Genomic DNA, 21,367 nt, shown 5'->3' on the forward strand with positions numbered 1-21,367 from the left:
CCATCAGATAATTTGTAATCTAGTGCATAGCACTGTGCTAAATCCTATAGAGAAAACTAAAGAACCCCCACTTTGAAGGAGCTGACTCTTAAGTTTAATTGGAGAGAAAAGTGTTAAAATGCAAAAGGAGCCCACAATCTGTTGAGTCAGCAAACTAATATATACAGGATAAATAGAAACTAATTAACAGAGACAAGGCACTAGAATTCTGAAAGGTTGGGAAAGGCTTCTTATTAAAAAATTTGGGGATTTTAGTTGGGACTTAAAGAAAACCTAGGAAATTACTAAATTAAAATGAGGATTGAGAGCATTCTAGGAATAGGGGACAGCCAGAGAAACTGCCCAGTAAGTAGCTATTGAAAAAAACTAGAAAGGTAGGAGATACAGAGTAGAAAGGGCTTTAAATGATTATGGCAATTTTTCATTTCTGTTTTGATTATTTGGGATCCAGGGCCATTCCTCCTGACTAAAGCCTGTCCTATGTAATATGAAAATTTATTTAAAGGATTACATTGTGTTTTTGGTTAGAAGCCAGAGGAAGAATTTTAACTGTCTGACAGTATATAAAACTTTCTTCATCAGTCTATTTTTGCGTCCTCTAAATGTAATTCAATCTTACCTTTTTTTTCTTGGATTTGACACTATGCATGAACATAATAATAAAAGGCATGTTTTTACTTCCATAATTTGTGTTGTGATAATTAATATTTGGCAGCAGTTACCCACCCAGGAACTCAGGAGATTCTCCTATAAAATAATGCTAAGTCCATGGTTATCTATTTGATCGTAAAAGCAATAGGGAGCCACTAGAGTTGATGGGAATTGGGGGATAGGGATGACCTGATTTGTTCTGTGCTTTTGGGAAAGTCATTTTAGTAATTTAATAGAGGCTAGATTGGAGTAGGCAGAGATTTGAGGCAAGCATATGTATCCAGCTAGTTACTGCAATAATGAAGATATTGGTGTAGTAGAAACCTTAACATTATAGGCATGATCTATATTTTCTCTCATTCTTCAGTTTTGCATAATTTCATATTGTGTTTCCTTACTTCTTTATTTTAATCATTTTTTACTGTATAGTATAGTAATATTTGCTTATACTTTAGCCATCTCCTTGGTATCTACTCATGAGATAGCTGTATTTTTTGTTGTCATTTTTCAGTCAGTTCCAATTTGCTTTTCTTCACATTTTTATTATGATCTTTGTAATATTAAGAGTGTATATATATTTAGAATGTATTGTGGATTATAGTATAATTTGAGTGCATTTCTATAGGTAGAATACTTTGAGTATTCTGACAACTCTGCTCTATATTCTTGATTTCCTTGAAAGACTGACTTTTGAAAGCATCAAAATGTGGGTAATCAAGGTTCAGTTAAGTTTTTTTCAGTCTATGTCCAATTCTTTGAGACCCCATTTAGGATTTTCTTGGCAAAGAGACTGAAGTAGTTGGTCATTGAAACTTAGGCAGAGAGGGTTTGAAATAAGATACCTTGTCCTTTTTAAGTTAAGGTCTTCAACAGGTTTCAGTTTGACTATTGCTGAATTTAGCTCTGGTGTGAGTTAAGCCCATGGCCTACAAATAAGGAGAAAGTGAAAAAGGGAAGAGAGCTAATTGATGGTACCTGGGACTAGACCTTCTTTAAATGGAAGCTTTCAGAGGAGTTGGCAGAATACAAAGAGTGCACTGGTAAGAAAATGAAGAATTGAGAAAGTTTTTGAATAAACTGCTAGATATTATAATTATTTCTATTCTTTGCTACCCCAAAAAGTATTGATCTGAAATACTTTTTGTGTGTGTAGAAGGATTTCTTTTTGTCACTGACCTTCTTCTGTATACTTGTGGATTTTCTGGAACAAGAGTATGGATAGACATTTTTTGGCATTCTCTGCAAAATTTTGAGTTGCTTTTCAGAGTGCCTCCATCAATTTATAATTGCACCAACTATTTGTTAGTGTGTCTGTCTTTCCAGAATTGTTCTAAAACTTATTTTTCCTATTTTTTGGTCATCTTTTCCAGTTTGTAAAATGAAACCTCAGAGTTTGTTTTGAATTATATTTATTATCTTATCACTACCATCCTCATCATCACCATCTCCATTTCTTACAGCCAAATAGTATTTTATGCATTTATATACCATAACTTGTTCATCCATTCCCTCATTTAACAATTCTTCTGTGTTACAAAAAGAACTTTTTATATTTTTATACATCCTTTGGGTTTGTTTTTCTTAGAACTGATTAATCCTTAGTAGTAGTTAGTCACCCTGAATTAGGTGGAAATTAAAGAAATGGTCATAATAAAACACTATATCTGAAATATTAAATTCCTGCAAATCTAATGAAAGATGTAGCATAAAAAGCAGGAATAATTTTGGATTCGAAGTATAGATATTATCAGTTGAATACTGATAAATACTTAATAAATGAATAGTTAAAATCTCAAAAGAATTTAAACTACACAGCAATTCAAACCTCCTTAGAGATAGAATAAGAAAAAGAACACTGAATTTTGTATCAAAGGATCTTAGTTTGAATTTTGGCTTTATTTTCTTAGAACAGAAAAAAATTTTAAAACTTCTCTAGACCTTAATTTGAAGGGCTTGCATAGATTTCTATTGCTCTTGTTAGCTTTAAATTCTTTGAGCCTCCTGTGAAGATTGATGTCAAGTCTTCAATGCCCTGATATACAGAATTATAGAATGACGAATTATTTTTACTGATGCCTACCTTGAACAATTGACCTGAGAAAGTGACTTGTTAGTCTGATATTTTTGTGTATTTTTTTAATGCCTTTTCCAACTGCTCTATAAACATAGAAACTAAATACTCCGATTATAACATTACATTAATCAAATCAGTATATTTCTCTTTTTTAAAAAAAAAAAGTGAAATTTGTTTTTTATGTCCTGACTTTAATAGATGCCAAAGAAATGACCATTTGTATATAACAGAGTAGAACATGGAGGATTGATTCAACAAGTTACTTTGAAAATTATTTTGCTTGCCTGTACTTCTTAATTTGTTTAATATAAAAAAAGTTGGCTATTTTTTTCAGAAAGTGGGCACACTTCATCTTAGGACCTCTGGGGAATTGATTATTGCTTTGATGTTTCAAGTTGATGTTCTCTGCAGTGTTGTCAGTGTATAAATTATTTTTATTCTGTCCACTTCAATCTGTATTAGTTCACACTACCCAAGATTGTCTGAAATCATATTTTATTTCATATAAGAATTTCTCATATATCCACATTCTGTATGCTACAATTTATGTAGCTGTTCTCTATATCTCTCCCTTCCCTTTTTACATTTACTATATTTTTTTCTTTTAATTTCCCTCTGGGGATCAGGGCTTTAAGCTTTGAACTCTTCCCTTCTATTCATTGTCTTTTCTCTTTATTCCTGTTTCTCCTTATTTTTCACCTCCTTCCTACTGATACTAAGGTACTTTCACCTTAAATTCTTCAGGTTTTGCCTGTGTTTACTTAGGTTCAGCCTTTATTTGATTCAGTCATAGTAAAATATCAGGTATCCACTATCAACCCTTTCTTTATTTCATACTTTTACCCTATTTATGAGATAGTTCTACCTCTTCAGTATATTCATCATGTTCACTTTTTCAGTATGAAACTTTATACTTTTCTTGGCAAAGATACTGGAATGTTTTACAATTTCCTTCTTCAGTAAATTAAGGTATTATAGATTAAGTGGCTGGTTCAGGATCACACAGCTAGTAATGTCTGAAGCCAAATTTGAACTCATCCTTTTTCCAGGCCCAGCTCTCTATCCATTGAGGACTTTTAGCTGTTTCATATTCCTTATTTTTCAAATCCTAAAATCCTCAACAAAATCAATACATCCCCTTCTTATTTTATTTCTACATTTCTTGTTAAAAATACTAAGGTTCTGAATGGACATTATATCTTCTAATAGAATGTCAACCTTTGGTTGTCATACAGTCCCTTCTGAATGCACAAATAAATTTCGCTTTGTAAGTTCCTCTCTAGTCTTGTGATTGTATTTCAAGGTTTTCTACTTAGCTTTGATTTTTCATCAAGAATATTTTTAATTCCACTATTCCCTTAAAGGATTTATTTATATATACTGTAAACTTTGATGTTTATATTATACATGTATATGTATATATACTATATACTTTATATATATGCTGTATTTATATATATTGCCAAAAGTCACAGAGATAGTAAGTATCTGAGGCCAGATTTAAACTCAGGAAGATGAGTCTTCTTGACTTCAGGTCTGACACACTATACACTATGCCATATAGCTGTCCTTAGAGAATCTTTATCCTTTGATTAATGTGGACATACTACTGCCATAGGAATTGAATCTTAATCCTACTATAAATGAAAGTAGAAGAAAAAAGGGATTTTAGCAAAATGGAAGGGTGATATAAACTTTCTTAGGTTAAAAAAGGGAGAAGGCAAAGTTTTGTGATATTCCATAGTCTTTATCATCAAAATTTACCGTAGAAAATGCAAAGGCCAACTGTTTATCTTCAAAATTTTCTTCCATGAAGGTGTCAAAGTTGATTTTGGAGAAGCAATATGATCAGTGTTGACTAGGTAGAAACAAAGCTCAGCAACTATTTGATTCTAGGGGATGAATGAGAATGAAGAATTGAGAATGACTAAAGAACCTGGGCAACTGGAAGAATAGTTATGCCTTGGCAGAAGTAGTGAAATTAGAATAAGGATGAGTTTGGGGGAGAAATAATGAATTGTTTGGACATGTTGAATTTGAGCTGTCTATGAGACATCCAGATTGAGATGTCTAAAAGGTAGTTGGATTTGTGGGTCTCTAGTAAAAGTGAGAAATGAGGATTTTATATATAAATTAAAGAAATACTCACATAGAGGTAATAGAATCCATAATTTTTTTGTTGGGATCACAGGTAGGAAAACAAGGAGGGCCCAGGACAGAATTCATTTAGAAAAAGGAGATGGGACATGGGTGATTATCTTGCAATCATTGTGCCCAACACGATGGAAATAAACTATCCTTCCATCAAGTATAGACTGCCTATTTCCTTCTATTTCTTGAAAGCTATAGTTGATTAAATTAGCAGTTTGTTGGTATGTTTCACTATCCTTTTTGAATGTTGTTAATAGTCTTGTTGATTTTTCTTTTTCATTTTTTGGTTCTCCAGTTAATATTATTTAGATTTCTTCTGTGAATTTTTTTTTTGGATGAAATATTTTATTTTATTTTTTTTAATAACTTTTTATTGGTAGAATTCATGCCAGGGTAATTTTTTACAACATTATCCCTTGCATTCACTTCTGTTCCGATTTTTCCCCTCCACCTCCTCCCCCAGATGGCAAGCAATCCTTTACATGTTGAATAGGTTACAGTATATCCTGGATACATATACGTGTGCAGAACCGAATAGTTTTCTTGTTGCACAGGGAGAATTGAATTCAGAAGGTATAAATAATCTGGGAAGAAAAACAAAAATGCAAGCAGTTTATATTCATCTCCCAGTGTTCTTTCTTTGGGTGTAGCTGCTTCTGCCCATCTTTGATCAATTGAAACTGAATTAGCTCTCTTGCTTAAAGAGATCCACTTCCATCAGAATACATCCTCAAACAGTATCATTGTTGAGGTATATAATGATCTCCTGGTTCTGCTCATTTCACTTAGCATCAGTTCATGTAAGTCTCTCCAGGCCTCTCTGTATTCATCCTGCTGGTCATTCCTTACAGAACAATAATATTCCATAATGTTCATATACCACAATTTACTCAACCATTCCCCATCTGATGGGCATCCATTCATTTTCCAGCTTCTAGCCACTACAAACAGGGCCGCCACAAACATTTTGGCACATACAGGTCCCTTTCCCTTCTTTAGTATCTCTTTGGGGTATAAGCCCAGTAGAAAGACTGTTGGATCAAAGGGTATGCACAGTTTGATAACTTTTTGAGCATAGTTCTAAATTACTCTCCAGAATGGCTGGATGTATTCACAATTCCACCAACAATGTATCAGTGTCCCTGTTTTCCCACATCCCCTCCAACATTCCACATTATCTTTCCCTGTCACTCTAGCCAATCTGACAGGTGTATAGTGGTATCTCAGAGTTGTCTTAATTTGCATTTCTCTGATTAATAATGATTTGGAGCATATTTTCATATGTCTATAAATAGTTTCAATTTCTTCATCTGAGAATTGTCTGTTCATATCCTTTGACCATTTATCAATTGGAGAATGGTTTGATTTCTTATAGATTAGAGTCAATTCTCTATATATTTTGGAAATGAGGCCTTTATCAGAACCTTTGATTGTAAAAATGTTTTCCCAGTTTATTGTTTCCCTTCTAATCTTGTCTGCATTTGTTTTGTTTGTGCAAAAACTTTTCAATTTGATATAATCAAAATTTTCTATTTTGTGGTCAATAGTGATCTCTAGTTCTTCTTTGGTCATAAATTCCTCCCTCTTCCACAGGTCTGAGAGGTAAACTATCCTGTGCTCTTCCAATTTATTTATAATCTCATTCTTTATTCCTAGGTCATGAACCCATTTTGATCTTATCTTGGTGTACGGTGTGAAGTGTGGGTCAATGCCTAGTTTCTGCCATACTAATTTCCAATTTTCCCAGCAATTTTTGTCAAATAGTGCATTCTTATCTCAGAAACTGTGGTCTTTGGGTTTGTCAAACACTAGATTATTAAAGTTATTGGCTGTTTTGTCCTTTGAACCTAACCTATTCCATTGATCAACTTGTCTATTTCTTAGCCAATACCAGATGGTTTTAGTAACTGCTGATTTATAATATAATTTTAGATCTGGTACAGCTAGGCCACCTTCATTTGATTTTTTTTTTTCATTAATTCCCTTGAAATTCTTGACCTTTTGTTTTTCCATATGAACTTTGTTGTTTTTTTTTCTAGTTCATCAAAGTAGTTTTTTGGGAGTCTGATTGGTATAGCGCTAAATAAATAAATTAATTTAGATAGTATTGTCATCTTTATTATATTTGCTCGCCCAATCCAAGAGCATTTAATATTTTTCCAGTTGGTTAGATCAGACTTAATTTGTGTGGAAAGCGTTTTGTAGTTTTGCTCATAAACTTTCTGATTTTCCCTTGGCAGATAGATTCCTAAATATTTTATACAATCAGTAGTTACTTTAAATGGAATTTCTTTTTGTAACTCTTAACTGTTGGGTTTTGTTAGTGATATATAAGAATGCTGATGACTTATGTGGTTTTATTTTATACCCTGCAAGTTTACTGAAGGTGTGGATTGTTTCTAATAACTTTTTAGTAGAGTCTCTGGGGTTCTCTAAGTATACCATCATATCATCAGCAAAGAGTGATAATTTGGTTTCCTCATTGCCTATTCTTATTCCTTTAATCTCTTTCTCAACTCTTATTGCCAAAGCTAGCATTTCTAATACAATATTAAATAGTAACGGTGATAGTGGGCAACCTTCTTCTGTGAATTCCTAATTACTATAGCAGTTCTTGATTTCCTGGTCTTGTGTCATTTCCATTTTCTTTTTATTTTCTTTCTTCATGAAATTTGGATAACGTGATAGAATCAAGTGCTAGTTCTGCTATAATAATAGAAAAAAAAATGCTCTTGAAACACTGGCATATTTGGTTCCATGTTGAGTCTATTTGTTGTCTTTCAAGTTTCATATATAAGGGCTCTAGGAGTGATCAGAGAATTTAGCTGATCGTGCCAAACTAAAGTCTCATTTTCCCTTCTACTGCTTTTAACTATGAGGTATTATACTATTTATTATCTCTGTGTTTTCCTTCCTCAAGAAAAAAAAAAAAAACAGCCAGTGTAGTTGCTTATTATTGCTGTCCTTATTTGCACTTATGTTAGGTTTTGTTTTTTTCCCCCCTAAATTTGTGTCCTTTGTCAGTTTTATGAGACCCAAAACATATCCTTTGCCCAGAAATGTAAAAGGTAAATTCTAATAGTCTATAATTTGTTTAATATTTTATGCATTAGAAACAGTAGCAGTACTTGTATATGTAAATTTAGGAATTATTTGCATGGAACTTTGAATTGAATAAATCACAGTAAGGACAGAAAAATAAATTGAAGGATGTGCCAACACACACTGGCCTGTCATATAGTAAGAATGAGGGACAACAGAAGCACAAGCTTCAATACCTTAAATATAAGGTTGAAAAAATATTAACAAATATAAAAAGTAACATGTAATTGTATAGAAGAATATGAATAAGAATTGCACAGAATAAAAAATCACAGACTGTGCTCAGATCCATTAGAATGAATACATGTAAGGATCATGAATCCATGGAAGAACTGAAGTAAAAGATTGCAGACCTAAGTTTTATTTATATTATTATTTATATTATATTTTATATAAAAATATTTATATTACATTATACATATATATATATATACATTCTCTAATTAATAGAGATTAATAAGAATCTCAGTCTTGAGATCTTGCCAGATTAACAAAAAAAAAAGAAAATTAGATAACTGAAAACATAGTTCTTTAAAATAAACCAGTATTACTGATTAATAATCTTGCTAAAATACAAATGGACAGGAATGTAACAAGCACAGGGTTTATTAAATGCAAGGTAATTCATAAGAGAGAGCACTAATTATTGTTAACAAAAAATACTTGATACAAGGGCCAGCTAGTTGATGGAGGATTTTTTAAAGATAGATCAAAAGTGCCATAGACCAAGATGACTATGGTAAGACTAGGATTTAGAGGTTCATCCTACCAACATAATTGTACCCCTACCTCTCTACCTCCATCCATTAAAGGTTGTTAATGGCTCCCCTAAACTTGTTTTTTTTTTTTAATTGAACAAATAAAAAATGAGAAAAACAATTTTAAAAAAAAGGAAAATTTTTAAAAAATGGCATGTGCCCAGCAGATCATCAAAATATATAACAATAAATTTCCATTTCAAGAAAGTATGTATAATAATAGAAGTTATATTAATGAGTGTTCATCTTTTCTTTGTTTCCTATAGGTTTTTTTTTTTTTTGTTCTCTGGTGTGAACTTTATGCTTTATTCTTGCTCTTTTGATAACCCCCTATGTTCCCCAAGCTGCCTATAGTTAAATATAGATATATTTATGTATTTATAGATACATACACACGTGTATATGTATATATACGTACACATTCATACTCACATACACTTATAACTCACATACACTCTATGTGTGTCATGTGTAAATTTGCATCTAAAAAATAATAATATGGTCGACATAGATTTCTCTCTTGATTGAATCTTGATTTTTTGTCTAAAATCAACAATTAATAGCTCTGTTTTCAGGATTAGTCAGGCCTTTCCCTTGCTAATCAGTTGAGATAGTAACCAAATCTCAGTTTTGTGCCACCGTCTTCTCTATTAAAACCTGATTGTGCTAGTGAATGAAATGAACAAATCAAGGAAAACTCTGCATACCATGAGGAAATACTTTAATTTGTGAGAAAGCCAGAATGTAAACCTGGAGGATAGTAATCACATATGGGCCATTAAAATATCTGGGGGGAAAAACATGCTCTGGCCATAGAGATTTGTAGGAGGAGTACCTTGAACAGATTAAATAAGAAAATTCATAATGGAAAAGAGAAAAGAGTGGCAAGGATAATTGGCATCTCAAGACAGTGAAAGGTCTCACCCAAGAAGTGAATGACCTGAAAATTAAATTAGGTAGACAGAGTTAAAGACTACCTGAAAGTCATAGAGAAATAAGAATCCCTGGATATTGTATTTCTTTTTTTCCCCTCTTTTGGAGGTAATTGGGGTTAAGTGATTTATCTAGTGTCATACAACTAAATAGTTCAAAAGAAATGATGAAAGAAAAGTACCCAGATGTATTAGAACATTTGGGCAAAGTGAATATTTAATCTACTGAACATATCCTGAAAGAAACTCCCACAGTGAAATTCTTAGACACTTCATAGCCAGAAATTTGATTTTTTTTAAAAAAGCGTACGGAAAGTAGCAAGAAAGGAAAAAAAAAATCCAAGTATTGAGGATTACATAAGACTTAGCAGCTATCAGAGTAATGTAGAGGAGAACTTGGAATACAATATTTTAAAAGGAGAAAAGTATGCAGCCAAGAATAACCTATGTGACAAAATACAGTAGACAGAAAGGTGTGTGCAGGGGGAGCAGAAAAGGCTTTTAATGGAGTAGAAGACTGTCTAAGAATTCTTATTTAAAAGGGCAGAACTGTGCAGGCACCAAGAGAAACACACAAAGGCTCATATAATTTTTTAATTCAAAAGAAATGGGGATGACTTGTTTACACACTGATGGCAAGGGAAAAGGGGAAATACAAATTTCTTCCTGCTGTGCAGGTCATAAATTTTACTTCCACAGTTCTTATTTTTTTACTGTTGTGCCGGGAATCTACAGGGTTCTCTGCATCATCAGTTGTTGGTTTATTTTTATAAATTTATATAAAATTATTGTGTATAATATATAATTAGATTATTATATTTATATATTATTGTATTACATATTATACGCAATCATAATTTTATAATACTTATATATAATTTATATTATTTATTCAGATGTTTGGACTTGTTTAATTGGTCTGGAATTAATACTGTCTTTTGTTATTAGTTTTCTGTATTGGTTTATCTGCTCTTGCTCAAGATTTTTCACTGTTTTTTTCCTCATGAGAACTTTGGTTGTTAAAATTTTTTCCCTATCCCAAATGCTACTTGTGATGGAGAATTCACTTTTCACTTGCATTAGCCTCTTCCTCAACTGACTTCTGGGAGGAAAGGACTGATCTCAGCTGGATTTCAGTCTCCTTTCCTTCAGGCCTGGTAGAGCTTTATACATGCGGTTTGCCCTGTTAGGTCTCTAACAAAGAACTACTTGCTACCTTTAGGGGGAATAATACTTTTTTTCCCCCCTGTACTTCTACTTTTTTTTTTCCCTCATAGAAGAGTTGTGAAGAGTTGAGTTCTGTTGCTTGTTTCCATAGAATGGTGAGATGAAAGCAAAGATAAAGGGGTGTGCTAACATAGATTGTATATATAGCAGTAGTAAATGAACTGTTAGATGTCCTACTCTTCCAGAACACAGCTTGTTGTTGATGGGGGTTTTTAGTGATTGCCTTTTTAAGATTCTCTGTATCTTAGACCATGGATGTAGCTTAACTCTTAATCCATTGAGAGGTTTGAGAAATTAAAATCTTTTAGTTCTCCTGTTTGTCATGTGACCCGGACATCTCTGATGATACATTAAAGTGTCTTTGCTTAAAATTGTACCTGGAAAATTCTGAACGAATATACATTTGTTAAAAAAAAAATTGTAATGACTAACCTGCCCTCCACAATTTTCTCCAAAGATATGGGCCTTAGAAATATGTGCTTTTTCTTAATAAATGAACCAAAAATATTTTCATTTCTAGGTCACCAGATTTCATTTTGAACAGTAATGTCATTCTGTTGCCAATATCAAGCAAAGGAAGCATACACCAGTTTCTAGTCTCTTACAGTTAAGAAAAGTGGTAGCCCCTTTAACAGTGCCTGAAGGTAAGTTGAAATCTTATTTTTATACTTAGTATTTGACTGGAATATAAATAAATTTTTTGTTTATCTTTAACTTGGGGGAACTTTTGTGGTAGACAGTAAATTCAATGATGGCAGGTGCTGCTTTATTTTTCCTTCACATTCCCAGATTCTACACAGTGCCTTGCAATTGAAACTATTTAATAAATTTGTGGTTGTTAAATATAAGAAACATCATTATTATTGTACTTAGAAGAACTAGATTAAGTTTGTCTTCAACCAGGTTTATTTTTTTTCCCTAGCAGTTGCAAGGGAACTTTAATTATTAAAAAATAATTACTTGTCTTTAGCTATAGCCAGAAAGTGTTAAATGTCTGAGACCAGATTTGAGCTCGGGTCTTCCAGAATTCAAGTCTTTAAATTGTTGATGTTTTTAAAAAAAATTGTTTAAACTCAGTCCTCTGCTTTAAGGAGCTGATGTTTAAATGGGGGAGACCACATGTAAATAAACCTGATAAGTACAAGATCTAAGCTGAGTAAGTGGAAACCTCTGGGAGACACTAGTAGTAGAATGTTGAAAAGGTGGAGTTCTATAAAATATGACACTTAGCTATGATTTGAAGGGAAACCAGGAGATGGAAATGAGGAAATAGCATTTCAGAGATGGGAAAATGAATATGTATTCTGATATTGGCACTCAGGTAAATCAATGCAACAGTGTCATTGAATGTTTGGAGGAAAGATGGGAAGAGTCAAAATTAGGAGCTTAAAATGTCAAAAAAAAAAAAAATGAAATTTTGTTTGATCCTGGAGATAAGAGCTCAGTAGAGCTCATTCAACAGAAATGTTTATGGTATATGGTAGATAGTCACTTTGTTAAAGTGAAAATTCTGATTACCATGTTACTTTATTTTCCATGTAACAGTTTGACTCTCTGGTTGTATGTCTACTATGTTCTAAACATTTGTGTTTAATATATCACCTTTATGTATGAAACCTGACTAATTGTCATAAGTGTGTATATGTAGTTATGCTCTAATAAGATGATTTTTCTTAATGAATATGCTATATATTAAAAATTGGTCCCTGTTTCTGAATTCTTTTTAGTTCTTAAATGACCATATCAGAGTGAGAGACATAAACAACTAGAATCCAGAGAAATCATCATGAAGTTATATGTATTTTTGGTCAACACTGGAACTACCCTAACATTTGATACTGAACTTGCAGTGCAAACGTGAGAATATTTTACTGACAGAAATCTCTGTGTGTGTGTGTGTGTGTGTGTCTGTATCTGTGTCTGTGTCTGTGAGTAACTAAAGAAAATGCATATGGTAGGCTATATATAAATGCTTATTCCCTTCTTTTTACTTACCCTCAAACTTCATGTTTCCACCTATTATTGAATAAGACTACTTGGCAGGTATGAAGCCATTCATTTTGTTTAGCAAATCTCATTTTGGTTAAATTTTCCTTATGGTTTGTGAATGCTTTATTTCATCGCTTCAAAAATCTGTGATTTCATTATAATTTCTTAAAACTTTAAAAGACTACTTCATGAGTTGCTGCTGGTCACCTGCATATACTGTATCTAGTTAGCTTGTCCTTCGTAAAATTCATATTCATTTTATTGTTGGGCCCATGTGTTGTTTCTGTCTTGGGTAGACCCTATAAGTACCTGTTTGTAGATACTTCAAGATTCCAAAAAGAGGTGAGTAAAAAAGTATGATTCTGTAGCCTACAATTCTTTAGAGGAAGTTAAATGCAGAAGTAATGTAATTAAGACATTAGAAAACATTTCTGATGAAAAAGGAGAGAGAATGCATATCGGTAGGCATGTGTGTGTGTATATATATATACATATACATATATATATATATATCAGGAGTCAACCAACTTAAATTTAAATAGCTATACAGAAGATGGAAACAATAGTAGGCATTGGACAATGAATATAAAAATATGAAATGGTCCAGATAATCAGGATTGTGAAACAGGCTAATGATGGCAAGAAAAGGTAACATAATACAAAAGAATTTTTATAAAACTATACTAGGGGAACTAGAAGGATCAAAGAAGTGGTTGAAATTGAGATGTCTTGGACGTAAATTGAAATGTCTCAGGCAAGTTTCTTTCTATTTTATATTTTATAATCAGGTGTTATCAAGTATAATCAGAAATTTAACAGTTTACATTAGTTCTTTGTACAAAAAACTTTTTAACTTAATATAATCAAAATTATTTATTTTACGATCAATAATGGTCTCTAATTCTTCTTTGGTCACAAATTCCTTCCTCCTCCACAAATCTGAGAGGTTAAACTATCCTATGTTCATCTAATTTGTTTATAGCATCATTCTTTATGTCTAGATCATGAACTCATTTCGACCTTATCTTGGAATGCAGTGTTAAATGTGGGTCTAGGCCTACTTTTCTCCCATACTAGTTACCAATTTTCCCAGCAGTTTCTGTAAATTAGTGAATTCCCAAAAGGTGGGACCTTTGGGTTTGTCAAAGTCATTGACTATTTTGTTCTGTGAGCCTAACCTATTCTACTGATCAACTTCTCTATTTCTTAGCCAGTACCAAATGGTTTTGATGACTGCTACTTTATAATATAGTTTTAGATCTGATACAGCTAGGCCACCTTCATTTGCTTTTCTCTTCATTAATTCCTTTGAAATTCTTGGCCTTTTGTTCTTCCAGATGAATTTTGTTATTTTTTTCTAGTTCAGTAAGATAATTTCTTGGGTATTTGATTGATATAGCCCTGAATAAATAGATTAGTTCAGGCAGTATTGTCATCTTTATTATATTTGCTCAATCTGTACACGAGCACTTGATATTTTTTCAGTTGCTTAGATCTAATTTTATTTGTGTGGAAAATGTTTTGTAGTTTTGTTTATGTAGTTCCTGACTTTCCCTTGGCATATAAATTCTCATATAGTTTATATTAACAACAGTTATTCTAAATGGAATTTCTCTTTGTATCTCTTGGTGTTGGATTTTGTTAGTAATATATAAAAATGCTGATGATTTATGTGGATTTATTTTGTATCCTGCAACTTTGCTAGTTGTGGATTATTTTTAATAGCTTTTTAGTTGATTCTCTGGGGTTCTCTAAGTATACTATCATATCATCTGCAGAGTGATAATTTCGTTTCCTCATTACCTACTCTAATTCCTTCAACTTCTTTTTTTTTTTCTTATTGCTAAGGCTAGCAAGAAATTAACTGTTTTAACAACCTGAGATGCATGAGGATGTAGAGAATATTTGACTGTTCTTGTTATCTTGTTATAGATGCATAGGGTATTGATAACATTATTGAATAATGCTAACCCATTGGCAGTGATCATGAAGAATGTGAAAGATTGTAAAGGACTAGAAAACAACAAACATGAAGAGATTAAGGAAGAGCTGGCATTTTAGGATGCAGAAAAGCCCAAATTGAGAGAGCCAGACTACAAATTGAATGATTCTGTGGCTGTATGGGAAAATAATTAAAGAGTAGTGTAGTCAAAAGAACACTAGATCACATGAGTTTCAGAGAATCTCAGAAAAATGAATGGATCATTAGATTTTCTGAAAATCATAACCAAAGAATTTTGCTAACCATATTTCAAGGAGTCCAAAATGAGTAAAAAACCTAATAGATCTCTTAGAAACAGAGGGCAAAAAAAAAACAGAATGAAATAGCATCTAGAAGTCATTTCCTGAAAGAAAGCCAAGTGGAAACTCTAAGAAGCAATGCAGCCAAAATCCAGAACTTCAAGAATAAGTAAAAAATCCTTCAGGTAGCCAAAACAAGTTTAAATAACAAGTAGTCACAGTAGGATGTTAAGAGCCATGGATATAAATATAATTGGCTCCTAGCAAATAGAAAATGAATACAAAAAAAATACTCCATGTCTTTAGTTTTAAAATCTTCTCACATTTAAATGAAAACAATCTTAATTAAAATTCAAATTTATAGAATTACGTAGTTTATAGAATCTTGGTAAAAAACTAGATTGCTTATATTTGAATTATGAAATTGGCTTTTTTTCTCCATTCCTATAAAAGTGATTGAATGTTTGAGAGAAGAGTCAATAAAATAGGTTTGGAATTGTTTAATTTCCTGAGTCTCCCAAACTTGAAACTGTCTTAAGTGTCATATGCCATTGAAATCAGTTTCATTTTGTAGTAGGTTACAACTTATACCATACTATATTGAGAATTTACCTTTAGAAAGTAAGTCATTTTTTTGTTACTAAATTTAAAAAGGTGTCATTAAAAGAAAAGCTTGAATTGTTTACTTGTCTGTGAGTATGCTCCCTTGTAATTATTACAACTTTTACAATTTAATAAAATTTGGCTTGAACTATCTTAATTTGAATTTAGCATAAACACTTAAATTTGTGTATTTTATATGTGAAAGATACTCTCATTGAGGCAACTTTGAAATAACTTTCTATCTTTTCTCTTAGTGTGGCAGACCTTAAACATGCAATTCAAAGCAAATATAAGATTGCAATTCACCAGCAGGTACTGGTAGTAAATGGAGGAGAATGTATGGCCTCAGATCGAAGAGTATGTACTTACAGTGCTGGGACAGTAAGTATACATACACACTTATCTTCTATTATATACATTTCATCTGAGGAGGAACGCATTAGAACCTAAAAATTCTTAGGCTAGATTATTTTGAGGAGATTGGAAGGATTTTTGTTTTTATTTTTTGTGTGAGTGTAGTGAATGTAGAAGAAATATAGCCAGAAGAAATACTTTATGAAGTATCCCTATGCTAGTAAATCATTTTGCTATCAGTCTTATAATAATAATTTTAAAGTTGGGAAGGCTTATGAATAACATGTAACTTAATTTTAAAATTATGTTCCTTTTATAATGTAGGATACAAATCCAATTTTTCTGTTTAATAAAGAAATGATCTTATGTGATCGTCCTCCTGCTATTCCCAAAACAACATTTTCAGCAGAAAATGACATGGAATTAAAAGTTGAAGAGTCTCTTATGATGCCTGCAGTTTTCCATACGGTAGCTTCAAGAACACAGCTTGCTGTGGTAAGTTGTACACAAATACTTTTTGAACTTAAAATAATTTCAACTTGCTTCCAGCAAAACTTTTTATTTTATAATATCATTAGAATCTTTTATTAAACATGCATTTTAAATGAATATTAATTAATATTTAATTTTAAATTAATTTAATAGATAGCAAACTGATTGTTGCACACTCTTGTCCTTCCCTCCCTCTGGAGAAAAGTGGGTCTCCTTTGGTGTCATATATATTCTTTGTAATTTTATAACATTCATTTTTGATTATTGTGTCATAGTTTTTTTTTTTTTGTTTTTTTTTGTTTTTTTTGCTGAGGCAATTGGGGTTAAGGGATTTGCAGCTAGGAAGTGTCAAGTGTCTGGTCAAATTTGAACTCAGGGCCTCCTGACTTCAGAGCTGGTGCTCTATCCACTGCACCACCTAGCTGCCCCATGTGTGGTACATTCTTTTATGTATGTTAACGTAGTCAAAATGAAGAAGGGAACCCCAAAAATCTTTCTCTCTAACTTTGAGAGATAAAGCACTTGATTCTTCTTGAAGAAGAAAATCTCCTTCACCCCTACCTCAGTGAGAGACCATCCCAGGGAATCAGATAAAGTGGTTTATCTAGGTGGGGCTGGTTGAGTCCTGAGCTAAAGAATTCCAACCCCATTCAATTGAAAATCTATTCAATTCAGCTCAAGCTGGACCCAGCCCCATCAAGAGCAACCCCCAGCTTGTAGCCAAAGCTTATAAAAGAGTCAATCTAAAATCCTCTCTTTGCAAAGGTCCTAACATGCCATGCCATGCCATGCTATGCCAAGGAAACCTCTGCCTGCTGGAATAATACTCCCTTCCAGTGCTAACCTCTCTTTATCCTCACTTATTTGCTGACAAGACTTTATGCCTCTGTGGGGATTTCTCTAAACTTCTCTGTGAGACTTTGCCACTAAGGAATTCAACCTTTCTATTCTTCCATAGCAAAGACTGACTTCCCAATGTCAATAATAAATCTCTTTTATCGATCTAAGTTTTTGGATTCATAAATTCCTTTATGAAGAATCTCTGCGCCTCCTTAATGGGGTTTCCCAAAACTCTCTACCCATGTGCCAAATCCCAAGGGGTGTAGGGAAGCCAAGCCTCTCCATTTGGTTCCCTGAACAGCGAACCTGCCACTAGACCTCATCATTTAACTCCTTAACCACTGGGAACCCTAATCTCATTTTGGTTCCCTAAATCTAGACCTCATCATTTGGTTCCCTGACAGAAGGGTACCCCTAAATCTAAACCTCATCAATTGTACATAGACTTTTTGTTGTGCTTCACTTTGTATCAGTCCCTTTCTTTCCACACTTCTCTGTACTTGTTGTATATTCACTTTTTACAACCCAATAATATTTCATTACATTCATTTAACACAATTAATCATTTGCTAATTGATGAACATTTAATTTTATTTCCAGTTCTTTGCTAGCATAAAAAGTGCTGCTTTACAGCATGCTTTATTTTTATCAATACTTTCTTTTTATTTCAATCACTTGTTTTCTCTTTTAGATGAACTTGCTATGGAGAGAGGCATGATTTCATTTGTTTTTGCTATGCAAGACATAATCTGTTATTTTGTTCCTTTTTCTTTCAGGAACCATTCTCTCTTGGAAATCCAAAGAGTTCTCTGTTTCATCTGGAATTGGTTTAATTTCCTTTGTTTTGCAGTTTTTATTTAGATATGTTTGCAGTCATTTAAATCTCTTGGGAGCCTATTTTCCTTATGTTTTAATAATTTCCCTGTTGATTTATATGTTTGTGCTCCAAGTTTTTAATTGAGCTGCCTTCTTCCTGAGATCTTCGATTTGTTTTATTTTCCCCCCTTTTTATTCCCCTGTCTTTCATTTCCTGATGCCTTTCTATTTGATGGGTGGTCTCCCAACAGTTGAGACAGACTCTGTGGCTCTTTCTTTTTCTATATTGGTTATGTATCTTTCACCAAGCTAAGACTTGCCCCAAGTGTCTTCTGGGGAAGTGGGATTATCTCCATCTGAATCCTTGTCTCACTCCCTTTTCTTTCATGCTTAGTGTCTTTTGATAAGCATGTAAATTAGATTTTAGTGAGGCAGAGTTGTACTCTGATCTAGTTCTCTTTGTTCTTAATTTGCTGGCTAAACATTGCTGCCCTAGGCAGAACATGCTTTTTACCTTCTTGTGCTTCCTCCTCTGTTGAAAGTGGATGGCGGAGTTCAGTTCTACTGTGTCTTCTCACAGAATGGGAGAGTGAGGGCAGGGACAGGGTGTGCTGGAATAGACGGAGAGGCAGAGAAATTAGTATCCCAGAGCACAAGCTACAACTTGCCAGAGTTTGTGGGCTCATGACCTCACCACTGTATGCTTTTTGGTGTTTTGACCAATAAAGATAGCTGGAATTGCTCATAAGTTAGTTTTTTTCTTTGATAGTTATATATACCATCTTAGTTTGTCTTGTAGAATCAAGAAATGACTTTCTTGGAGTATTTGCCTTTAGTGGATTTCTGGGTCAAAGAATATGGACAAAGTTTTAGTGACTTTAAATAACTGCAAATTGTTTACCCATATAGTTGAACCTGTTTACAACTCCACCAATAATGCATGTGTGCCTATATTTCTGATGAAGTCTTTGGTATCCAGTTGGGCATTATCTGAGAAAACCTGAATCACTGACTATGGAAGTCTACCTACATCCTGAGGCAAACTGGGAGGACCTTTGATAGAATCATCTCAGGCTTAAAATGGGGCCTTTTATTCTTAAGTTGGCTTTTTGTTAAAGTGGGCTTTTGATTATGGGCCCACTCTAGGTGGAGGTCTCTGGAACTCCACCTTTACTGTTTCCAAATTTGTTCATACTCTAGATGCTTGCTAATTTCTCTGAATTTAGCCTGCTACAGATATGCTCCTTGTTAGCACTGATTTTTAGGGTTAGCCCTATAATTCCTCATTTGTCAAGTGTTCCTAGGGATTTGTTTTCCCCCATTTAATTGTTAAAACCTCTTTTCCTCGCTAAAGACAGTATTGGATTTAGCCTGCTCTTAGTAGCATAATTAAATACTCCTGATCAACCCCATAATACTAATCATCCTGGTCCACACATTTTGGTGGTTTGATACAAGGAGAAATCCGACTACACTTCAACCTCAACATTTCTACAACCACTTAAACACTGATTATTCCTATCTTTTGTCATTGTTGTCATTTTCTTGATGGGAACTGTTTTGTATTTTTCTTTACAACAACCTTCCTTCGTGAAAAATTCTTTGCATTTTTCTTTATTATAATTTTCCCTCCTTTGCATATAAACTTGATTTCTTCCTTTCCTAATGGTATGTTACAATCATTGACAACCTTTTATCTGCCAACTGTTTTAGGTAGGCTTAAAAACCTTATTTCTGCTTGCCATTAGAGTTGATTTCTAGGAATCTTCTTAACTAGCCTAACTATAATTTTACATGCAAATAATTTATCCGATTTTAGTGTTTTTGTTTATCCTTTAGTAATAGTACTCTGTTGTTGTTGACAATGATTACAGAGTAGAGTCATTGGAGAATTCCTCCTTCCCTCATCCCATCGGGTCATATACACATAACATGCCTCATGTCACAGTGGTTAAAAGGGAATGCTTTGTAGTTCTAAATATCTGGGTTTAAGTCTTGACTCTGATACAAGTTTTGTAAAAAGGACAAGTAAACTGAAATGCCACAGTGGTGAGAACATCAGACTAGAAATCAGAAAAACCTGAGTTCAACTATAGATTAAAGACAATTACTCTATGATCTTGTTCAAGCTACTTAACTTCTGTCAGCCTCAGTTTCCTCATTGAGATGATAGCACAGAACTCAAGATAGGAAGGGATTTGTAAAGAAATTAGCTAACTTTTAAGTACTATATAAATGCTAATTATTATTTGTGTATAGCTATTATTAAGTAAGTTAACCTCTAATTTACACAGATCATTGTCCTGGACTTAAAATTTTGCATTTTATTGTACTGAATAAAGGACTAAATTTTGTCCTTGATTCATAATATTTTTTTTGCCACTTACCTTGTATAGATCACATCATATTTCCAGGCCGTAGCTATTTAACTATAAAATGAGGAGACTGAACTAGTTGACCTTTAAAGTCAACATTATATCTCCAGTTCGCTGATACCATAAGTTAAAGAATTTTTGACTTTTTAATAATTAGATAATTTTATCTCATTCTAATTTATTTCCTTTGTAATCCTATGTATCTTAAACTTTTTTCCCCTTACAAGTCCATGGTCTTCATGAAACTGAAAAATGATTAAATAGCTATTAAAAGTTGTCAGTCTTTTTATATTGAAAGATGATTTTGCACCTTGATTTCTCTTCATTGAAGAAATGAAATCACAGGTTTGTTTATACAGATACACTCAGTCTTTATAGTTCAGCATATTAATAGTTCTAATATCTGATTCATGTGGGCCCGTGTATAAATAATTTTTCATTGAAGCATTTGTGAAGAATTAGTCATTTTAGTCTGTGCAAAGAGTCTAAACTGGAAAAAAAAAAAAACCCAAATAAGATAATCTTTTGTGGATCTGGACTTACTTGCTATTTGTAGTCCTGAGGACTAAGATAATATTCTAGGATTGTGAAATGATTGAATGAGTTAGTGAATAAATGAATGGGTGAAAGACTTAGTAAGTTCTTACTATGTGCAAAGCACTGGTTTTAAATATTAAGTAGGATACAAGTAGAAAAATAGTACTATCTTTGCTTTTAAGGAGCTCACATTCTCATAAGGCAGATAATACATGAAAGCTACAA

At 32.9% G+C, this 21,367-nt stretch overlaps 1 protein-coding gene across 2 annotated transcripts in view; it reads left to right on the plus strand.

Moving 5' to 3' along the window:
* The window catches only part of RB1CC1 (RB1 inducible coiled-coil 1), a 68,684-nt gene that overhangs the window by 4,455 nt on the left and 42,862 nt on the right, over positions 1–21,367 (plus strand). For both annotated transcript variants that reach the window (XM_051970202.1, XM_051970203.1), the window contains exons 2-5: positions 11,416–11,539; positions 12,623–12,752; positions 15,983–16,109; positions 16,407–16,577. In XM_051970202.1, coding sequence (XP_051826162.1) covers positions 12,682–12,752; positions 15,983–16,109; positions 16,407–16,577 — 369 coding nt within the window. In that variant the 5' untranslated portion in view covers positions 11,416–11,539; positions 12,623–12,681. The remainder of the gene's footprint in view (positions 1–11,415; positions 11,540–12,622; positions 12,753–15,982; positions 16,110–16,406; positions 16,578–21,367) is intronic.

Source organism: Antechinus flavipes, chromosome 1, assembly GCF_016432865.1.
Source record: "Antechinus flavipes isolate AdamAnt ecotype Samford, QLD, Australia chromosome 1, AdamAnt_v2, whole genome shotgun sequence".
NCBI lineage: Eukaryota > Metazoa > Chordata > Mammalia > Dasyuromorphia > Dasyuridae > Antechinus > Antechinus flavipes.